This window comes from Oncorhynchus keta, chromosome 25 (genome assembly GCF_023373465.1).
Source record: "Oncorhynchus keta strain PuntledgeMale-10-30-2019 chromosome 25, Oket_V2, whole genome shotgun sequence".
Classification (NCBI taxonomy): Eukaryota; Metazoa; Chordata; class Actinopteri; order Salmoniformes; family Salmonidae; genus Oncorhynchus; species Oncorhynchus keta.
The window spans coordinates 20145270-20164326 of NC_068445.1; the positions used below are offsets into that span (position 1 = coordinate 20145270).

The 19057-nt window shown below is 41.9% G+C and overlaps 3 protein-coding genes across 4 annotated transcripts in view; 1 reads left to right on the top strand and 2 right to left on the bottom strand.

The window, feature by feature from the left end:
• LOC118358369 (membrane-associated phosphatidylinositol transfer protein 2-like) overlaps positions 1-5289 on the top strand; it is a 118566-nt gene extending 113277 nt beyond the window's left edge. For both annotated transcript variants that reach the window (XM_035736125.2, XM_035736123.2), the window contains one exon: positions 21-5289. In XM_035736125.2, coding sequence (XP_035592018.1) covers positions 21-374 — 354 coding nt within the window. In that variant the 3' untranslated portion in view covers positions 375-5289. The remainder of the gene's footprint in view (positions 1-20) is intronic.
• A 3991-nt stretch (positions 5290-9280) lies between these two features.
• Positions 9281-11230, bottom strand: arl6ip4 (ADP-ribosylation factor-like 6 interacting protein 4). Its single transcript, XM_035736129.2, has 5 exons — positions 10847-11230; positions 10335-10676; positions 10075-10192; positions 9905-9974; positions 9281-9791 (listed from the first exon to the last, which is right to left on the bottom strand). The coding sequence occupies exons 1-5, from the start codon at positions 11034-11036 to the stop codon at positions 9735-9737; spliced, it is 777 nt and encodes a 258-aa protein (XP_035592022.2). The 5' UTR covers positions 11037-11230; the 3' UTR covers positions 9281-9734.
• Positions 11231-11574: 344 nt separating this feature from the next.
• On the bottom strand, positions 11575-18913 carry mthfd2 (methylenetetrahydrofolate dehydrogenase (NADP+ dependent) 2, methenyltetrahydrofolate cyclohydrolase). The gene is made up of 8 exons (XM_035736128.2): positions 18699-18913; positions 16132-16316; positions 15798-15920; positions 15389-15541; positions 15171-15278; positions 14882-14974; positions 12926-13051; positions 11575-12806 (listed from the first exon to the last, which is right to left on the bottom strand). Exons 1-8 carry the CDS (start codon positions 18776-18778, stop codon positions 12658-12660), a joined length of 1017 nt encoding a protein of 338 aa, XP_035592021.1. The 5' UTR covers positions 18779-18913; the 3' UTR covers positions 11575-12657.
• Between the last annotated feature and the right edge of the window lie 144 nt (positions 18914-19057).

Consider the following 19057-nt stretch of genomic DNA (forward strand, 5'->3'; position numbering starts at 1 on the left):
TTCCATGCCTGTCCCAACAGTTCATTACAGAGGGCTATGCGACCCACCTCTCTCAGCTGGAGTATAACCAGCGCTCTCGGCCAGCAAAGACTAGCAGTGCCCGCATGGTCCTACGGAAAGGCAGCTTTGGTCTGGGTGCAAAAAGCGACTTCCTACGGAAGCGGAACCAGCTGCTGCGCACCATCTCCGCCCAGCCGGCCTCCAGCTTGCCCAGCGGCAGTGGCCACAGTAGACCAGAGCGCACACAGAGCCAGTCAGACAGCCACAGCCAGCATGGCCCTGGACCAGCCCAGCGCAGCATGAGCATTACAGCAGGCTGCTGGGGCCGCAGTGGCAGCACCAAGCTGGAGCCTGGGGTGTTCGACCCAAAGTAGGAGGATGAAATTGAGCAAGGACAAAGGTGATGAGGAAAGGGAAAAGCTGCAGAAAGAGAAATTCAAGAAATTAAGATTGAGATGACCAGAGAATAATTTAAAGACAGGGGAGAGTGAGATGCTGGTCGTAGGCTTTCAAAGCTCTAAATACAGAGACAGGAAGAAGAATGAGAGAATACATGCGGTAAACAGGTCAATGGAACTTGGGGAAAGCGCAAGCTGATCGAACAAAGTAGATATTTGGAAAATCCATCAGGATTGATGTATTCTAACAGGCCCACAATGTGGTTACTAAAATCCGATTTGGATATATTTGGCTGTTTTCGCTGCATAATATATAAATATCTGATAAATGCTAACTCTGGTTCAAATATATGGTAGTAAAGCCAGCCATATGGAAATCGTTGGTGGTAATTGAAGCCGTTTTTAAGTGTAATGCTTGGTGACGATGACATAACAATGTATTGGGGTTGACATCCATAGAAGCTTTATACTCCAAATTATAAACTCGGTGGTTTGAGCCCTGAATGCTGATTGGCTAACAACCTTGGTATATTTAACCTTTATTTAACTAGGCAAGTCAGTTAAGAACAAATTCTTATTTACAATGACGGCCTAGGAAAGGTGGGTTAATTGCCTTGTTCAGGGGCAGAACGACTGAATTTTACCTTGTCAGCTCAGAGATTCGATCTAGCAACGTTTCGGTTACTGGCCCAACGCTCTAACCACTAGGCTACCTGTGGCCCCGGTATATCAGACCGTATACCACGGGTAAGACAAAATATTTATTTTAACTGCTCTAATTACGTTGGTAACAAGTTTATAATAGCAATAAGGCACCTCAGAAGTTTGTGGTATATGGCCAATATACCATGGCTAAGGGCTGTGTCCAGGCACTCCGCGTTGCGTCGTGCAAAGGACAGCCCTTAGCCATATACAGTTGAAGTCGGATGTTTACATACACCTTAGCCAAATACATTTAATCCTAGTAAAAATTCCCTGTGTTAGGTCAGTCAGGATCACCGCTTTATTTTAAGAATGGTAAATGTCAGAATAATAGTAGAGAGAATGATTTATTTCAGCTTTTCTTTTTTTCATCACATTCCCAGTGGGTCAGAAGTTTGCATACACTCAATTAGTATTTGGTAGCATTGCCTTTAAATTGTTTAACTCGGGTCAAACGTTTCGGGTAGCCTTCCACAAGCTTCCCACAATAAGATAAGGGTGAATTTTGGCCCATTCCTCCTGACTGAGCTGGTGTAACTGAGTCAGGTTTGTAGGCCTCCTTGCTCGCACATGCTTTTTCAGTTCTGCCCACAAATATTCTATAGGATTGAGGTTAGGGCTTTGTGATGGCCACTCCAATACCTGGACTTTGTTGTCCTTAAGCCATTTTGCCACAACGTTGGAAGTATGCCTGGGGTCATTGTCCATATGGAAAACCCATTTGCGACCAAGCTTTAACTTCCTGTCTGATGTCTTGAAATGTTGCTTCAATATATCCACATAATTTTCTGTCCTCATGATGCCATCTATTTTGTGAAGTGCACCAGTCCCTCCTGCAGCAAAGCACCCCCACAACATGATGCTGCCACCCCTGTGCTTCACGGTTGGGATGGTGTTCTTTGACTTGCAGGCCTCCCCCTTTTTCCTCCAAACATACAGTGAGGGAAAAAAGTATTTGATCCCCTGCTGATTTTGTATGTTTGCCCACTGACAAAGAAATGATCAGTCTATAATTTTAATGGTAGGTTTATTTGAACAGTGAGAGACAGAAAATGTTATAAATTGATTTGCATTTTAATGAGGGAAATAAGTATTTGACCCCTCTGCAAAACATGACTTAGTACTTGGTGGCAAAACCCTTGTTGGCAATCACAGAGGTCAGACGTTTCTTGTAGTTGGCCACCAGGTTTGCACACATCTCAGGTTGGATTTTGTCCCAGTCCTCTTTGCAGATCTTCTCCAAGTCATTAAGGTTTTGAGGCTGATGTTTGGCAACTCGAACCTTCAGCTCCCTCCACAGATTTTCTATGGGATTAAGGTCTGGAGACTGGCTAGGCCACTCCAGGACCTTAATGTGCTTCTTCTTGAGCCACTCCTTTGTTGCCTTGGCCGTGTGTTTTGGGTCATTGTCATGCTGGAATACCCATCCACGACCCATTTTCAATGCCTTGGCTGAGGGAAGGAGGTTCTCACCCAAGATTTGACGGTACATGGCCCCGTCCATTTGATGCGGTGAAGTTGTCCTGTCCCCTTAGCAGTAAAACACCCCCAAAGCATAATGTTTCCAGCTCTATGTTTGACAGTGGGGATGGTGTTCTTGGGGTCATAGGCAGCATTCCTCCTCCTCCAAACACGGCGAGTTGAGTTGATGTCAAAGAGCTCCATTTGGGTCTCATCTGACCACAACACTTTCACCCAGTTCTCCTCTGAATAATTTTGATGTTCATTGGCAAACTTCAGATGGGCATGTATATGTGCTTTCTTGAGCAGGGGGACCTTGCGGGTGCTGCAGGATTTCAGTCCTTCACAGCGTAGTGTGTTACCAATTGTTTTCTTGGTGACTATGGTCCCAGCTGCTTTGAGATCATTGACAAGATCCTCCCGTGTAGTTCTGGGCTGATTCCTCACCGTTCTCATGATCATTGCAGCTACACGAGGTGAGATCTTGCATGGAGCCCCAGGCCGAGGGAGATTGACAGTTCTTTTGTGTTTCTTCCATTTGTGAATAATCACATCAACTGTTGTCACCTTCTCACCAAGCAGCTTGGTGATGGTCTTGTAGCCCATTCCAGCCTTGTGTAGGTCTACAATCTTGTCCCTGACATCCTTGGAGAGCTCTTTGGTCTTGGCCATGGTGAAGAGTTTGGAATCTGATTGATTGATTGATTGCTTCTATGGATAGGTGTCTTTTATACAGGTAACAAGCTGAGATTAGGAGCACTCCCTTTAAGAGTGTGCTCCTAATCTCAGCTCGTTACCTGTATAAAAGACACCTGGGAGCCAGAAATCTTTCTGATTGAGAGGGGATCAAATACTTATTTCCCTCATTAAAATGCAAATCAATTCAAAACATTTTTGACATGGGTTTTTCTGGATTTTTGTGTTATTCTGTCTCTCACTGTTCAAATAAACCTACCATTAAAATTATAGACCGATCATTTCTATGTCAGTGGGCAAACGTACAAAATCAGCAGGGGATCAAATACTTTTTTCCCTCACTGTAACATTATGGCCAAACAGCTCTATTTTTGTTTCATCAGACCAGAGGACATTTCTCCAAAAAGTATGATCTTGGTCCCCGTATGCAGTTGCAAACCGTAGTCGTTTTTTTAAAAATGGCAGTTTGGAGCAGTGGCTTCTTCCTTGCTGAGTGGCCTTTCAGGTTATGTCGATATAGGACTCGTTTTACTGTGGATATAGATACATGTTTCCTCCAGCATCTTCACAAGGTCCGTTGCTGTTGTTCTGGGATTGATTTGCACTTTTCATACCAAAGTTCGTTAATCTCTAGGAGACAGAACGCGTCTCCTTCCTGAGCGGTACGACGGCTTTGTGGTCCCATGGTGTTTATACTTGCGTACTATTGTTTGTACAGATGAACGTGGCACCTTCAGGAGTTTGGAAATTGCTCCCTAGTCTGAACCAGACGCGTGGAGGTCTACACTTTGTTTCTGAGGTCTTGGCTGATTTTCTTTTGATTTTCCTATGATGTCAAGCAAAGAGGCACTGAGTTTGAAGGTAGGCCTTGAAATACATCCACAGGTACAGCTCCAATTGACTCAAATGATCAGAAGCTTCTAAAGCCATGACATAATTTTCTGGAATTTTCCAAGCTGTTTAAAGGCACAGTCAACTTCTGACCCACTGAAATTGTGATACAGTGAATTATACGTTAAATAATCTGTCTGTAAACAATTGTTGTAAAAATGTGTCATGCACAAAGTAGATGTCTTAACCGACTTGCCAAAACTCTAGTTTGTTAACAAGACATTTGTGGAGTGGTTGACAAACAAGTTTTTTTATAACTACAACCTAAGTGTATGTAAACTTCCAACTTCAACTGTACCACACCCCCTCGGGCCTTATTACTACATTTTACCCCAACATTGTGTTAAATACATGTATAAACAATAGCATAAATGTAGGTTAATTTTGATGGGCAACAATGAGGAGATTGGGAAGGGGTGGTTGTGTGTGTGTGTGGTGTTTCCAATGTTTTGGTCAAATTCCATTGATCTCTTTGCCACATCTATACAGCATTGAAAAACTTTGGTGCTACGAACCAGTCTTTATTAAAGCAACACCATCAATATACCTGAATCAACAAAACCAACCACAGGCGGAGGCTGAGGCAATGTCTCTTTTTTTCTTCGGACATTGACACAATGGAGAAAAGCCGTTTAAGAAGCATCTTATTTAAGCAAGGAACATGCATGCACAATACACAAACAAACCTCTGGCCAACAATAGGAAGAGACTCCTAAAGAAAGAGACTTGGACTGTTTCCGAGTTGCATATTGTTTCTAGTTTTTATTTATTATATTCACCCTATATGTCTTTAATACCATATCGATATACACAGTGTGTCTCCTGGACTCCAGCGTCCTCATGCTGCCAGTTTGGTTTAACTCCTGATAGATCCATGTTCCCCAACTCCCACCCTGGGTTATGCAGGTGGGTTGTATCCTCCCTGCATCATGACACAGTCTACAGTCTCCAGAACCACACACATACAGCCAAAATAGAATTATAGCAGTGCTTCAGCAGCTGCAACACTCAAGTCTGTATACCAATTGCGCTTTGATTACAGTTGAGATCCCAATCATTGTCTGTTTTATCATACAGAACATGTTACATTATAGTCCACTGTAATCATTGCCTATACAACAAAGTATATTTATGTATATCACTTGCAGGGCAAACTTGTATCATTGTAAGATGATGTGCCAAAGGCAGTATGCTCAATTTACTACTGCACGTGAAGGGAGAAGCTGAATGGAAGATGTCTGTTGAGACAGACTGAAACTGCTCTGTGGACCTGGTTTGGGTTGATTGATGGTATAGTTGAAGATAACCGAGGCTTGTATATAATATTGTATGTAGAGCTGAGGTCAGGCCTACCAAGGGGCAATTCTCTGGTATCTTCACACTGAGGAGATACATTCAGGATACACCTTTTTATTATTATTTAACAGAATACATAGATATACATGTATATATTCATTTTTTTGTGAACAGAAAAACAATTGTTTTAGTTCTTCTAACTACATAGTGTTTCATTTTTTATGTTCGTATCTCATGCAATCATCCGCAGCAGCCAATACACAGCAGGGGTATTTGTCTTGCATAGTATTGTATTTCTACTACATCGACTGATCATGCAAATGGAAAGACTTGTGTTAGCAGATACATTATCTTAATGTGTCATATGTTTATTATGATATCCACTACATGACTAAATGTATGTTGACACCTGCTCGTCAAACATCTCATTCCAAAATCGTGGGCATTGATATGGAGTTGGTCCCCCCTTTGCTGCTATAATAGCCTCCATTCTTCTGGGAAGGCTTCCCACATAAATGTTGGAACATTGCGTCCATTCAGCCACAGGAGCATTAGTGAGGTTGGGCAATTAGGCCTGGCTCGCAGTCGGCGTTCCAATTCATCCCAAAGGTGTTCAATGGAGTTGAGTTCAGGGCTCTGTGCAGGCCAGTCAACTTCTTCCACACCGATCTCGACAAACCATTTCTATATGGACCTTGCTTTGTGCACGGGGGCATTGTCATGCTGAAACAGGAAAGGGCCATCCCTAAACTGTTGCCACGAAGTTGGAAGCACTGAATCGGCTAGAATGTTATTGTATGCTGTAGAGTTAAGATATCCCTTCACTGGAACTAAGGGACCCAAACCATGACAAACAGCCCCAGACCATAATTACTCCTCCACCAAACTTTACAGTTGGCACTATGCATTTTGGCAGGTAACGTTGTCCTGGCGCCCGCCAAATCCAGATTCATCTGTCTGACTACCAGATAGTGAAGCATGATTCATCACTCCAGAGTACGCGTTGCCAAAGCTTTACACCACACCAGCCGACTCTTGGCATTGCGCATGGTGATTTTAGGCAAAACCTATTTCATAAAACTCCCGACGAACAGTTTGATTCGTTTTTTACATTCTACACGCTCTAGCACTCGGCGGCCCCGTTCTTGTGAGCTTGTGTGGCCTACCACTTCGCGGCTGAGCCGTTGTTGCTCCTTGACGTTTCCCCTTCACAATAACAGCAGCACTTACAGTTGACCGGAGCAGCTCTAGCAGGGCAGAGATTTGACGAACTGACTTGTGTGAAGGTTTGTCTATGGAGATTGCATGGCTGTTTACTCAATTTTCTACACCTGTCAGCAACGGGTATGGCTGAAATAGCCGAAGACACTAATTTGAAGGGGTGTCTACATACTTCTGTATATATAGTGTATTTTGAAAGTCAATCATTTCCTGAGCTGTAAATGAGGCATTCAATGTTATTGAGCACAAAGACAATACTACATAGACAATACTATTTAGGTTCAGTTCGGAGTTATTTGTTGATGCCTCCAATGAAAAGTCTGTAGATATTTGTAATAATATGCTTTGAAAAGAAGGAACATACAGTAGAGTTAGTGATTAATCTTAGGTTTATTCATGCAAATGATGTTTACTTCTTCCCTGTTTCAAAACTGTGTAGAACTATGACTGTAATGGACCACGGAGTACTGAAATGTTAGTGAGAAGGTGCAATATTACCCACAATCATGCCACAGCAGCAGATCCACCATATAGAAAGAATGCCACAATGCATTGACAATCAGTTAAGCAGGCACATGCAGCAGCAGAGACAGAACCTCGTGCTAACACACTCACAAAATGTCTAGTTGCCATGTGATGAGACATACGGGTAGAAACATTTTCAAAGCACATGATGATCATAGCAAATTGTTTAGACAAATGGGATCTTGGTTGAACGGTCATTACATTTCTGGCGTGATCCAGGGACAGCAAGGAAGACCGTGTGAGGGGTGTATGGGGAGGGAGGACCATCATGGTGAAGTGGGGTCCTCGCAATCCATACAGATTGCTCTGTTCTGATTGTGCTCGCATTTTCAGATGGGTATAGACTATTAAAAGACACATTGTGATCAGATCTTCCTGACCCCTTCCGGAAGTAGTAAGGCACGCACTGTGTCTGGATATCAATCAAGTGAAAGCAGATATGGATGGTCAAACCATTTAAATCATTATGCCAGCCTCTAAAATCATTGACAGGTAGCACAAGTGACTTATGGCATCAGTAAATAAATGTAAAGAAACATTTAATTTGTATTATTTTGAAAGAATATCTCTCAAATACTTCGCATACAGGGAGGCATCAGCTAATCTGGTCACAATACGGACACTAGAGCTGGGCGATATGGACAAAAATCTATATTAAGATAAATTGCCGAATTATCACGATAAGTTGAATGAAATGTATAAGCACCAGTAATTATTTTACCCTGTCAACTACCCCTACAACTTTGAATGTTATCAATTGTTCCATTAGCAATATTAGCAGACAGGCCTATATCATTACAACTTCACATTCCTCTAGTAAAGGCTACTTAGCGTTATCAGGCCTCGATAAACTGAATATTATCGAAACCGACCATTTATCGTCCCAGCTCTAGTAGACACGACTGACATTAAGAGTTATTGGATCATACAACTCACATGTTAGAACAAGGTTTACATGAGGCTATTGTGAACCCGATGTTCTAGAATCCTTGCTTTACCACCAATTCATCTCATACATATAATATGAGATCATGCTATTCCTGTCCATTGCCCTACTATAGGCATATTTTAGGGTAACCCAGAAAGCATTGCCCCAAATACACATGAACATGCAACAGGCATGGTAAAGGATGGAGTCAGTTGAGCTGGAAGGGCTTGTGTTGTGAAGCAATGCCGTTGTAACTGATACTTCGGGCTACGAGTCACTGTTCATATGATATGCTTGACCTTTTTTAAAAGTCGCACATAACTATGGGCAACCCATATGGATTTCTCTGTAGACAACACTAAGTCTTTCTGTGCATCCTAACAGTGAAATTGGAGAAGACTGGTTAGCACATCCAGCTAAAAGAAAACATACACCCCTCTAACAATTATTACATGGCTGCTCTTTAAAGCATCGTCCTGCTCCAGAGATACTGTATCAGTCAACTGGACATTGACACCCCAAGAATGTAAAGATATTGTGCAATCATCAGTTAAACTCAAGACACATCTGGACAGACATTCCCCATAGTTCTGCTACTGGCAAATGCAGATATTACCAGAGGCCTTACAGTACATTTCCCTTTTTGCCTTAAATTCTGTTTCAGTGGTCTGACTCATGCCTCCATGGAATAATCCTCCAATAGAATTTGCTGTATGGGCACTGAAAGGGGCCATTATTTCCAATGAGACTTTGGTATGACTTGTGGTTGGTTGGTTTCATCCCCAGGGAAATATTATAAATGTACATAGGAATATATTAAATAAAACTACTTGAACGCTGCGCTGAAAAACAGGTTTCATCTTACACTCTTTTTGAAATGGCAATGCTGACAATTTGATCACATCAAAATGACCTTACCCTGGATGTAAAAATGTCCCAATACCTTGGCTTTGTTAAAGCTTGGTATAAACAGTATCAATATACTTTGTGTTACTCCAAAGTTTGACAGTTTTATTTACAGTGTATAAAAAGTAAGTATGAAGAACATAAATTAAATGTGTGGTTTCTTGTCTCTAAATTATTTTAATGTTGGGTGTAAGATTAGGTTTTAAACCTGTAACTGAAATAGTAAATACCTGATGCACACAGCAATGGCCAAGGATAATTATCTAAGAAAAATACTTTATTACATTGTAAAAAAGTAAATAGCATTACAGTTGACTGTTTTGGGGGTCAGTTTGAATGCATGTTTAATTGAATTGAATATGAATTAAACTGACAGTTGGCCATCATGGCCATTCTGAATTTCTGATACATTCAGAGAAATTCCAAAGTGAATTGTGATGAAAGGATGCCGGTTAACTAAAATACAAATTTAATTTGATTACATTTCATTTGAACAATTAAACAAAAAATGTGGCCAAAAATGATGTATATGATTGAGTCACACTCACAGTACAGTACAATCATAGATTGTACTGGAGACATGTAGGGATCCTGTCATGTAAAAATGATGCACAGCACAACTAACTGGAGACCTATTCTTCTGTCCTATCTATACAGAATAGTATAGATGTCTCCTTCCTACCATAGCCTTTACATCAGGGGGAGACCCTCTACCTGTTCAGTCCTAGTTTCTTCTGAAAGGAGTTTCCGTCCCCCTTTGTGGCTTGCTGTAACAAGAGAGGAGAGTAAGTGTTAGGTAGACATTTTATAGGTAGAGGACAACACTTTAACCCCCTAAAAGCACACATAGCTGCATGGTCTTTGATGTTTTTCCATTTACCTTGTTGATGTCTTTGTGTCTCTCTTTACTGACAATCTCCTCAATGATCTCTCCCTCTCCCCTTATCAGCCTGAAAAACAAAAACAGAGGGAATAAAAACCAGCACACACGCATATAAAGATAGAAATGACCGAACCATAGAAACACTGTTGTATATAGCGTTGGTCTACCTGGTGCGTCCAGTCTCAAGGTCTACCACCCTGCGGATGACACTCTGCTTGGCTTCATACTCCTCCTTTGTTAAGGGTCTCTTGGTGGATAGCCTGGCTTTCTGCTCATCTGTCATTGCTACAAAATGGACAAAAACAAAACTTCCATCCATCCATCCGCTCAGCTTTATATCTGGTTTCATCGTCCATTCTTTGTTTAGCTAGTTAACAAATAAACATTAGCTATTGACAACATATAACAAAATATGAGACCAACATACCTGGTCCATGATCTTCTGTGCAATCATCACTCTGCCACAACTCCAGGAAGGGCTGGGGGGTGGTGACTACGGGCTGGGGGGCTGGAGGGGGCATCAAATCTACAAGCAGGGATGCTCTTCTTTCTTCCAATTTCTTTATCTTCTTCTTTTTCTTCTTCTCCAATTTCATCTCTTTCTTTAACTTTCTTTTCTTCTTCTTTAACTTCTTCTTGAATTTTTTCCTTTTCCTTTCCTTCCTCTTGGACTTTTCATCACTTGATGAGGAGGATGAGGAGGATGAAGAAGAGCTTGACGAGGAAGATGAGGAACTTCTTTTTTTCATTTTCTTCTTCCCTTTGCGATCTGAAGCAGACAAATGTATACATTGTAAAATTGATAGACATACAAAGATATTTCATTATCTTATTCTCTGACATTAGATATCTGTATGTGAGGATGTGAAGTGGTACACATAGGTGTGTAATGTTAGCTATCTACAACTACGTGTGATTTAATAATTGAGTCAAGAAAACCTTGGCTCTTGCTGAGGGAACGTGAGGCTTTCTTTGAAGGGGTCGGACTCGCACTGCTGCTGGACGATGAGGAAGACGAAGAAGAGGAATGTCTTCGCTTTTTCTTCTTGGACAATTTTTTCTCTCCGACTTGTCTGCTCGTGCTCTTGGTCTTATCCGCGGAACTGTCGCGCGATCTACTGCGCTCCATCGTCGAAAATGTATGCTAGGGCAATCAATTAATCAATCGTATTCCTTTAAAACTGTACTGGAGATTCTGTAAATCAATTTAGAAATACTTTGCTAACTATAGCTGAAAATAAGTAGCGACAAAACATGTCCACCCCAGATAAATAGGTTGTGCAGCTGTTTTTATTCCCCCGTGCATTTCCGGGTTGTTAGGAAGTGTGTCCGCTTCACATTGTTGTCCTCTGGCACACTGATCATAGACTTATGGGCCGCCTATCATATTGGCAATGAATTACCTGAATAAACATTTTTATTTTATGAGACTGTGATATAAAATCAAGATGTGTATCATACTCAAAACTATGTATCACCTCTGAGGGTTGAAGTAGAGGGTTAAAGGTAATGCATTGTGATATTTTGTATAATTCCTATACAAATGTAACTCGAGTAACCTACCTGCAATCTTTACAATGGAAATTATATATCATAGTAAGATTGATGTGTCTGTTGCAGAGCTATGCTATAAGCACCTGTTCATCCAAATAAACATGAAGACCATCCATTTGCAATAACATTTTATTTCAAAATAATTTTTACAAAGTCATTTTTGAAAACAAATGTAAAGGTTATGGTGTATAACAGACTTGTTTGTTGCTGACATTTCATAACTAGCCCTTAACCCTCTTAGCTCACAGTGCTTGTGTGACCTAAAGCAGGAATGGCCTTTTATTTATTTTCTACTGTTGCGAGTTAGAATAGTAGAATGCACATTGTTTGACTAGGACTAAAATAGGTGCCGGTTCATTTTGGGTGCCGGTACTGTTTATATTTAGATGCAGGAGCTCCACAATACTTTTGAGCTAATATTCTAAGAGGAACAGGAGCTTAAGCAGTAGAACACTTAAGGTGTCAGTGCGCAGCTCTGGTGAGCTCCTGGCTAAGTCAAGCACTGAGAATACACAAGGTACATTTTGAAATTTGGTTGTGCATCAGCAGTTCTCTTATGTCAGTAACTGAGAGTCAGTGAATTATCCCATGTCATCTAAAATTGATTAGATAGCGGGCCATTAAACAAACTTTAGCAATCTAAACTTATCTTGGTGGTGGTTGGATGTGGGTATGCAGACTCGCAATCAAATGTGGCCCCTCGTGATGAGCAGATTTGTGGCCCCCACCCCCATCAAAGTTGCCCACCCCTGATCTAAAGGGTATTGTAGAGATGGGAGATAGACAAAACTGCCCATAGAATAAGGATGTTATAATTCATTTAATAGTATATCTATGTAAGGGTCTATTTTTTGCTAATTGAAATTGACTGGTTCCCCTTGCAATTTTGTATGCTTTTGACATAGTCGATAAATGAATGCATTGAAATAAATAAACACACAGGTAGTTCAAATTCACTTACAACCAAAAGGTCTCATAAAAATGACATGAGAAAAAATCAAGTCTAGCAAAAAATAAATATGTAGTAGATGCATGGGTGAGTTGTAACATTCTGAAATGGCGGGTAGAGGTTATGTAAGTGTAAGGTACCAGCAACCTTAAAGCTATCACGTTTCCATCCATGTCTGTGTGCAAGGAAGTTCGCCAAGTTGCTCAGAGTTAAAAGTGGAGGGGTGGAATGTGTCACTGTGTCACTGTTATGAAGAGGCTACCATGCGGATACTCTCAGAGGGAGTCAGCAGGAGGTTCTTAGCTGCCTTGATGGTGTTCTTCATAAGCATGGCCACTGTCATGGGTCCTACTCCTCCAGGCACGGGGGTAATGAAGCTAGCCTTTTGCCTCACACCTACAAAAGGAGTGATAAAGGTTGATAACATGTAGCAGAGAAAATGTGTGCAAGAACACAGTCCATTTTAGGACTAATGCAAATTTAGACAAATTGCTGTCTAGATTAGAAACTCATACCTTCAAAATCCACATCCCCTACAAGTCTGTCCTTGCCAGTCAGAGGGTCAAGCACTCTGTTTATTCCAACATCAATGACGGCTGCTCCTTCTTTGATCATGTCTGCAGTGATGAGGTTTGGAATCCCTGAGATTAGGAGAGGGTTTAGAGGTAAGTAAGGGACCACACACACACACCCACCCTAACAGTCATTTTTTATTATAAAAAAATATATATATATTTTTTTACCCCTTTCTCTCCCCAATTTCGAGGTATCCAATTGTTAGTAGCTACTATCTTGTCTCATCGCTACAACTCCCATACGGTCTCGGGATAGACGAAGGTTGAAAGTCATGCGTCCTCCGGTACACAACCCAACCAAGCCGCACTGCTTCTTAACACAGCACTGCATCCAACCCCGGAAGCCAGCCGCACCAATGTGTCGGAGGAAACACCGTGCACCTGGCAACCTTGGTTAGCGTGCACTGCACCCGGCCCGCCACAGGAGTCGCTGGTGCGCGATGAGACAAGGAAATCCCTACCTGCCAAGCCCTCCCTAACCCGGACGACGCTAGGCCAATTGTGCGTTGCCCCACGGTTGTGGCGGAGCCTGGGCGCGAACCCAGGGTCTCTGGTGGCTGCAAGGACAGCGCCCTTAGCCACTGCGCCACCCGGGAGGCCCCCCATTTTCTAATTTTATATATTTTTTAAAATAATATATATATTGTACACAATAAAGACAATCAATTACAGATCAATGTCTACATTTTGCTCCCAGCATTGAGCAAAGCTCAGAACGTTTATATTCTTGATCTGATTGAGTTGTAAATTGCACCTGCCTCTTTGCAAACGAGTGGAATCATTAACATTTTTCCCCCATTTTGTTCGCCTGTCCCCCGGATAAGCCCTTTTTAGCAGCACATTCAGCACTCTCTCAAATGGCTAACTCCACCCTCTCACGGCACAGGCCGAGGTGAAACCAACTACCCCGGCTTGCGAGATGCCGGACAAAAGGCCATTTTAAAACAATCCTGCGACTCCTGCCGTGTCTACAGACATCCTCCAAACAAACACAAACCGACTGCTGGAGAATGAGTGCACAACTGCTGAAGTCTCTTATAGATATGTCAGACAGGTGGCTATCTGCCGGCAGAGAATTCTATTGCAGTAACGTTGAAGGGCTCTGGCTAGAATTACTTAGCCTGCTAGAAGGAGGAAGTAAGAAGCTAACGTTAAACGGAGCCTACCTCAGCAGGAGCAAAAAATACACTACTACTGTAAGTTCCCATAATAACTTTGCTTTACAGAGAGTAGGCTACTGGTGAGGCTGAGGCAGGCTGCAAGGCATGCAGGAGGAAGCAGAGGAGACACAGAGAGAGAGCAGAAGTAAGCAGAGAGAGGTTAGTACAGTGGTTCCCAAATGTGGGGTTGGGCCCCATGTGGGGTCAGTTGAGAACCTGTACTAATCTTTTCAAATAAGTTTGGAAATGCAAACAAAATGCAAACAATATAGTTTAAAAAAAAGCACATATATATGTGTGTCTGTGTGTTTCGTCACTGATGCTACTTGTCAGTGTGAAACTTCTCATATTTCCCCCCTTTCAGGGTTATAACATTACAATTGTTGTTATTTTTTTTGTAGATCGACTGAGGTGAATGAACCTACAGCAGCCATGGTGATAGTGGCTGTGGTCATTTGCTGCTCTCCAAATAGCATTTACATTTTGTTTAATTGTATAGAAATGCAGTAAATGAGCGTCACCTTTCAAAGTTGGTTTGTTAAGTACTCTCTGCCGGCAAACGCTACCTGTGTGTCCGTGCCTTAAGAGACCCACCCAGGACAATATACTCAAGAGATACAAAATAGCTCTATGAGCCAGCTAGTTGCTCTCAGTCACAAATGATAAACTTACAAATAAGCGAGAGACAGATAGTAGACAAGGTAACGATATATCCTCAATAAGAGATGATCCATACCTGCAGCAGCAACAACGATGTCTGCAATTCTTGTGTGCTGACGTAGCTGATCCTTTGGTGTGTAACGGTGAGAGATGGTGACTGTGGCATCACCTGCAGAATAAAAAAATAAGTCAATGTGAGGGCCATGATCCACATATTACATTTTCAACTTTAAGTGAAAACTCAGTATTATCTCTATTACCCATTGTTAATATACTTTTACATAATTAATCATAGTGAATTAATAATAATTGAAATGATATAGCATACACCCTATCACTGTAGCCCCTAAATCATCCAGACTCACCCCCAGGCCTCTCATGGCGCCCATCTGAATGCAGCAACATGGCAATGGGCATGCCCACATTCTTGGAGCGTCCCGCCACCACAACATTCTTCCCAAGGGTAGGAATTCCTGGGAAACGGGAATTAACAGTCAGTGACAGAGTTAGCATTTTGCCCCCATAACAGTCTAATTGCATTCATATAACAGAGGGAGGTGAGAGCTCCCCCCCACTACCTCACCTGTACGTTTGATGATTTCCCAGACTCCCCAGGGAGTGGCAGGCAGCATGGTGGACTGGTCCAAGCACATGCGGCCTACATTGACCACGTGGAAGCCATCCACATCCTTGCCAGGGAACACAGCATTACAGACACGCCGCTCGTCAATGTGTTCTGTGAGAAGACAGTGGGAATGATGTTTACAAGACAGTATGTAAAATGGCTGTTCTACAGTAAATAGGCCAAAGACCAAACCATTCAGGGAAAGGCAAGTATTAGCTATAAATATTAAAAACAGCTTCAAACTGTCATTCTTTCTTTGTCTACAAAAGGTTGTATAACTGTTTGCTCACCAAGAGCAATAACTCCCCTACCCAACTGCCCTTTCCAACAACATGCATCGTCTCCTCACCCTAAAGCCACTCCTTACCTGGCAGAGGCAGCTGCACCAGTAGGCCGTCCACCCGGTGGTCTGTGTTGAGTTTGTAGATCAGGTCCATGAGTTCATCCTCAGAGATACAGGAGGGCTTCAGGATGGTCTCACTGCTGATACCTGCAGAGAAGAAAAAGAGGGAGGAATTATGAACCCATTCTATCCCAGATAAATATAAACAGTGACAGAGAAAGGGATGGTGAACAGGAAGAAAGAGGGAATTAGAAAGCCCCGTTGAACACTCATAGAATAGTTTCTTAGTCAAGTATGTACTCTGTTGTGCAACAGAGTTTATCTCTAGCACAGGTAACGTGTGTGTGTGTTTACATACCAACATCAGCTGCAGCTCGGGTCTTATTCAGGACGTAAGAGTGACTGGCTGCATGATCTCCTACAAGGACCACGCTCAGGTGGGGTCTCCGATTGCCAGTGGAGACCCACTGTTCAACATCGGCCCTGGCCTCCTCCCGGATCTGACGGGCCAACTTCCTGCCTGAGATGACCACTGCTTCCTGTCTGGAGAATCAGAGAGCAGAGAGGCAGATGTTAGAGGAACATGTAAACTGTCAGGAGAAGGTTTACACTGGGGTTGGCACGTGATTTATAGTCCTGCAGACTAGTTGTCAATCCCAAAGTGAGTGTGTATGGCAGTCAGCCAGCCAGCAAGGAGTTCTGGTAGGCAACCATGTCCCCATAAGCCAGCGATGGCCAAGTACAGTCAAACCATGTACAGGGCTCCTGGTGTTACCCATGCATGAGGAGTGTGGTGGCTAAAAATACCAATACATGAGTTACACTGTGGGCCATGCTATTAAATAAACTTCTTGGAACCCCTGGCCTTCAAGCCAAGTTGTTGGCCTCATTGTGGAGCGCAGAATGGAGCGGGTGAAGATGAAACCTGAGTGCTGTTCACATTTCATTTTCAATGTGTTAAACTAGATAAAATCCCTTATGTAAAAGCATGCACACAGAGGAGTAATACCAGAGGAGTAATGAGCCGTCCTCAGTGATGTAACCATCCCTTGATTCTATCATGAGTAATTAAACAACCACAGAAACATTCAGCTCTTCATTGGGGCCACAATAGCAAGTCCTGGAGGAGACCCCATCAGGGCATGACATTTGACAACACCCCCACTGCCAGCTTCCAATGTGCACACAAAACATGAACATAATGTTTTTTGTTTTTTGGTCTCCATAAGAGAACCTTGTTGTAAATGTGTTGAGTTTTCAGCAAACAGTTGACCACAGACCATGTTAATGATTAGTTAGTCTCGGGCAGGATAAAGGACATAAGTTGTGCTACCTTTCCTCCCAGACTAGTTATCCTTCACACAGTGCCAGTACCATGACAGGGAAAGGAAAGGACTGTCAGCAGACTCAAATAATCAATACCTTCAGCTCTGAACTAGAACCCAAGCCATTTCCTAATTACCTATCAGCAAGTCTGTGCTAGCGCTGTTCCCAAGTATGGGCTTTGTCCTGAGTGTGAAATGTAAATAGAAAAAACAATGAAACTTGTTTGGTGTTATGGTTTTATAAAGTAGGCTTTGCTCATATGAAGTGATGATTGGAAACTGTTCTGAAAAAAACAAACTGTCCTATGTTGACCCTAACCTTCTGCTCAATACAGTACACGGTCCAAATGAGACTCATCTGTGCTTACTTAAGTGGCTAAATCGGTTGTGATGTTAGTCATGTGCATAGTCACAGTGCATACACAGGCGGTTTGTGTTTCTAGATGTCTGGGACATTAATTCTCTTCAGTAACGTGCTGCAGCAAGGCATGCTTCAAATTAAACATGGAATTAATCAAATACATTTAGGCAGACAGTTGAAGGGAAAAAATGTCTGCAAAAGCTAGGTTGATATATATATATATATATATATATATTTTTTTTTTTTTTTTTTTTTTTGTTTAAACACATGATATAAAAAACTACTGTCTGAATACTGATGCTTTAAATAATGGGAATTGATGGGAAATGTAAAATATATCACTAGCCACTTTAAACAACGCTACCTAATATAATGTTTACATACCCTACATTATTCATCTCATATGTATACGTATATACTGTACTCTATATCATCTACTGCATCCTTATGTAATACATGTATCACTAGCCACTTTAACTATGCCACTTTGTTTACATACTCATGTACTCAATACCATCTACTGTATCATGCCTATGCCGCTCTGTACCATCACTCATTCATATATGTTTATGTACATATTCTTTATCCCCCTACACTTGTGTCTATAAGGTAGTAGTTTTGGAATTGTTAGCTAGATTACTTATTAATTTATTACTGCATTGTCGGAACGAGAAGCACAAGCATTTCGCTACACTCGCACTAACATCTGCTAACCATGTGTATGTGACAAATAACATTTGATGTGATTTGATTTTTTTAGTTGGTTTGTGACCCCCATTGGTAACAACTGTCTGGATACTCTTCACTTTAGTTGTTTGGTGAACCCCAATGGGAACTTGCCTGCCTTTATGCAAGTGCTCTGTGCGATTTCATCAGCCAAGCAACACTGCAATGATACCGGCATAACGTTAGGGGCGCATTAAGACAATCATTGATTCAAGACCACTTCTTCACTACAATGTTTCGTTTAAAACGTTACATAATTGTCCTCAGTGCACAATCAGAAACGTTGTATCCACAGAGACGGTAAGATGCCGGGATACAGTGACACATAGAAAACAAACAAAGGAAAGTGCCATAGACAAGAAGGAAATGAATACCTGGTAGGTTACCTTCAAAAAGAAGAGGGAGCATTTCATATAGAAAGCAACCTATCATAGTCCACCAAGATAGATAATAGATAGATAAATAACAATAATCTATTTGATATCGTAATTATATAGGATTACTAATACATACCTTGATGCTGACATATGTAGACTACACACTTGATGCTGCGATTGCTGGCATAATTTTCTCAGAGCTCTCAGCGTTGCCATGTTTACTGATCTAGATAGGCTAAGTAATCCAACAATGTGAAAGGGGGAGAGAAAAGTGAGGGAGATTGAAAGATGAAGCAAGCAGAGTCTGACAGACAGGCCACCGTCTGTGAAAAAGATTGAGAAGTCTCGAGATGTTATAAAGGCTGAAGTCCCCCCGCCCGCACATTGTACATACGTCAGTTTCCAGGCAAAAGGGCCACACCTCTAAATGCAAAGCTGCCCAAACGGGTGGTGTAGTACTTTCATTTTCCCTCACTCACTACCCTGGTTTATGTT

Excerpts from the sequence above, each read along its gene's own strand:
- arl6ip4 (XM_035736129.2), bottom strand. The coding sequence starts at position 11,036 with ATGGAGCGCAGTAGATCGCGCGACAGTTCCGCGGATAAGACCAAGAGC. Across the intron at positions 10,677-10,846 it reads TTCCCTCAGCAAGAGCCAAG|ATCGCAAAGGGAAGAAGAAA; the intron begins GTTTTCTTGACT and ends TGTCTGCTTCAG. Across the intron at positions 9,792-9,904 it reads GACACAAAGACATCAACAAG|CAAGCCACAAAGGGGGACGG; the intron begins GTAAATGGAAAA and ends CTCTTGTTACAG.
- mthfd2 (XM_035736128.2), bottom strand. The coding sequence starts at position 18,778 with ATGGCAACGCTGAGAGCTCTGAGAAAATTATGCCAGCAATCGCAGCAT. Across the intron at positions 16,317-18,698 it reads CTACATATGTCAGCATCAAG|ACAGGAAGCAGTGGTCATCT; the intron begins GTATGTATTAGT and ends CTGATTCTCCAG. Across the intron at positions 15,921-16,131 it reads CCGAGCTGCAGCTGATGTTG|GTATCAGCAGTGAGACCATC; the intron begins GTATGTAAACAC and ends TCTTCTCTGCAG.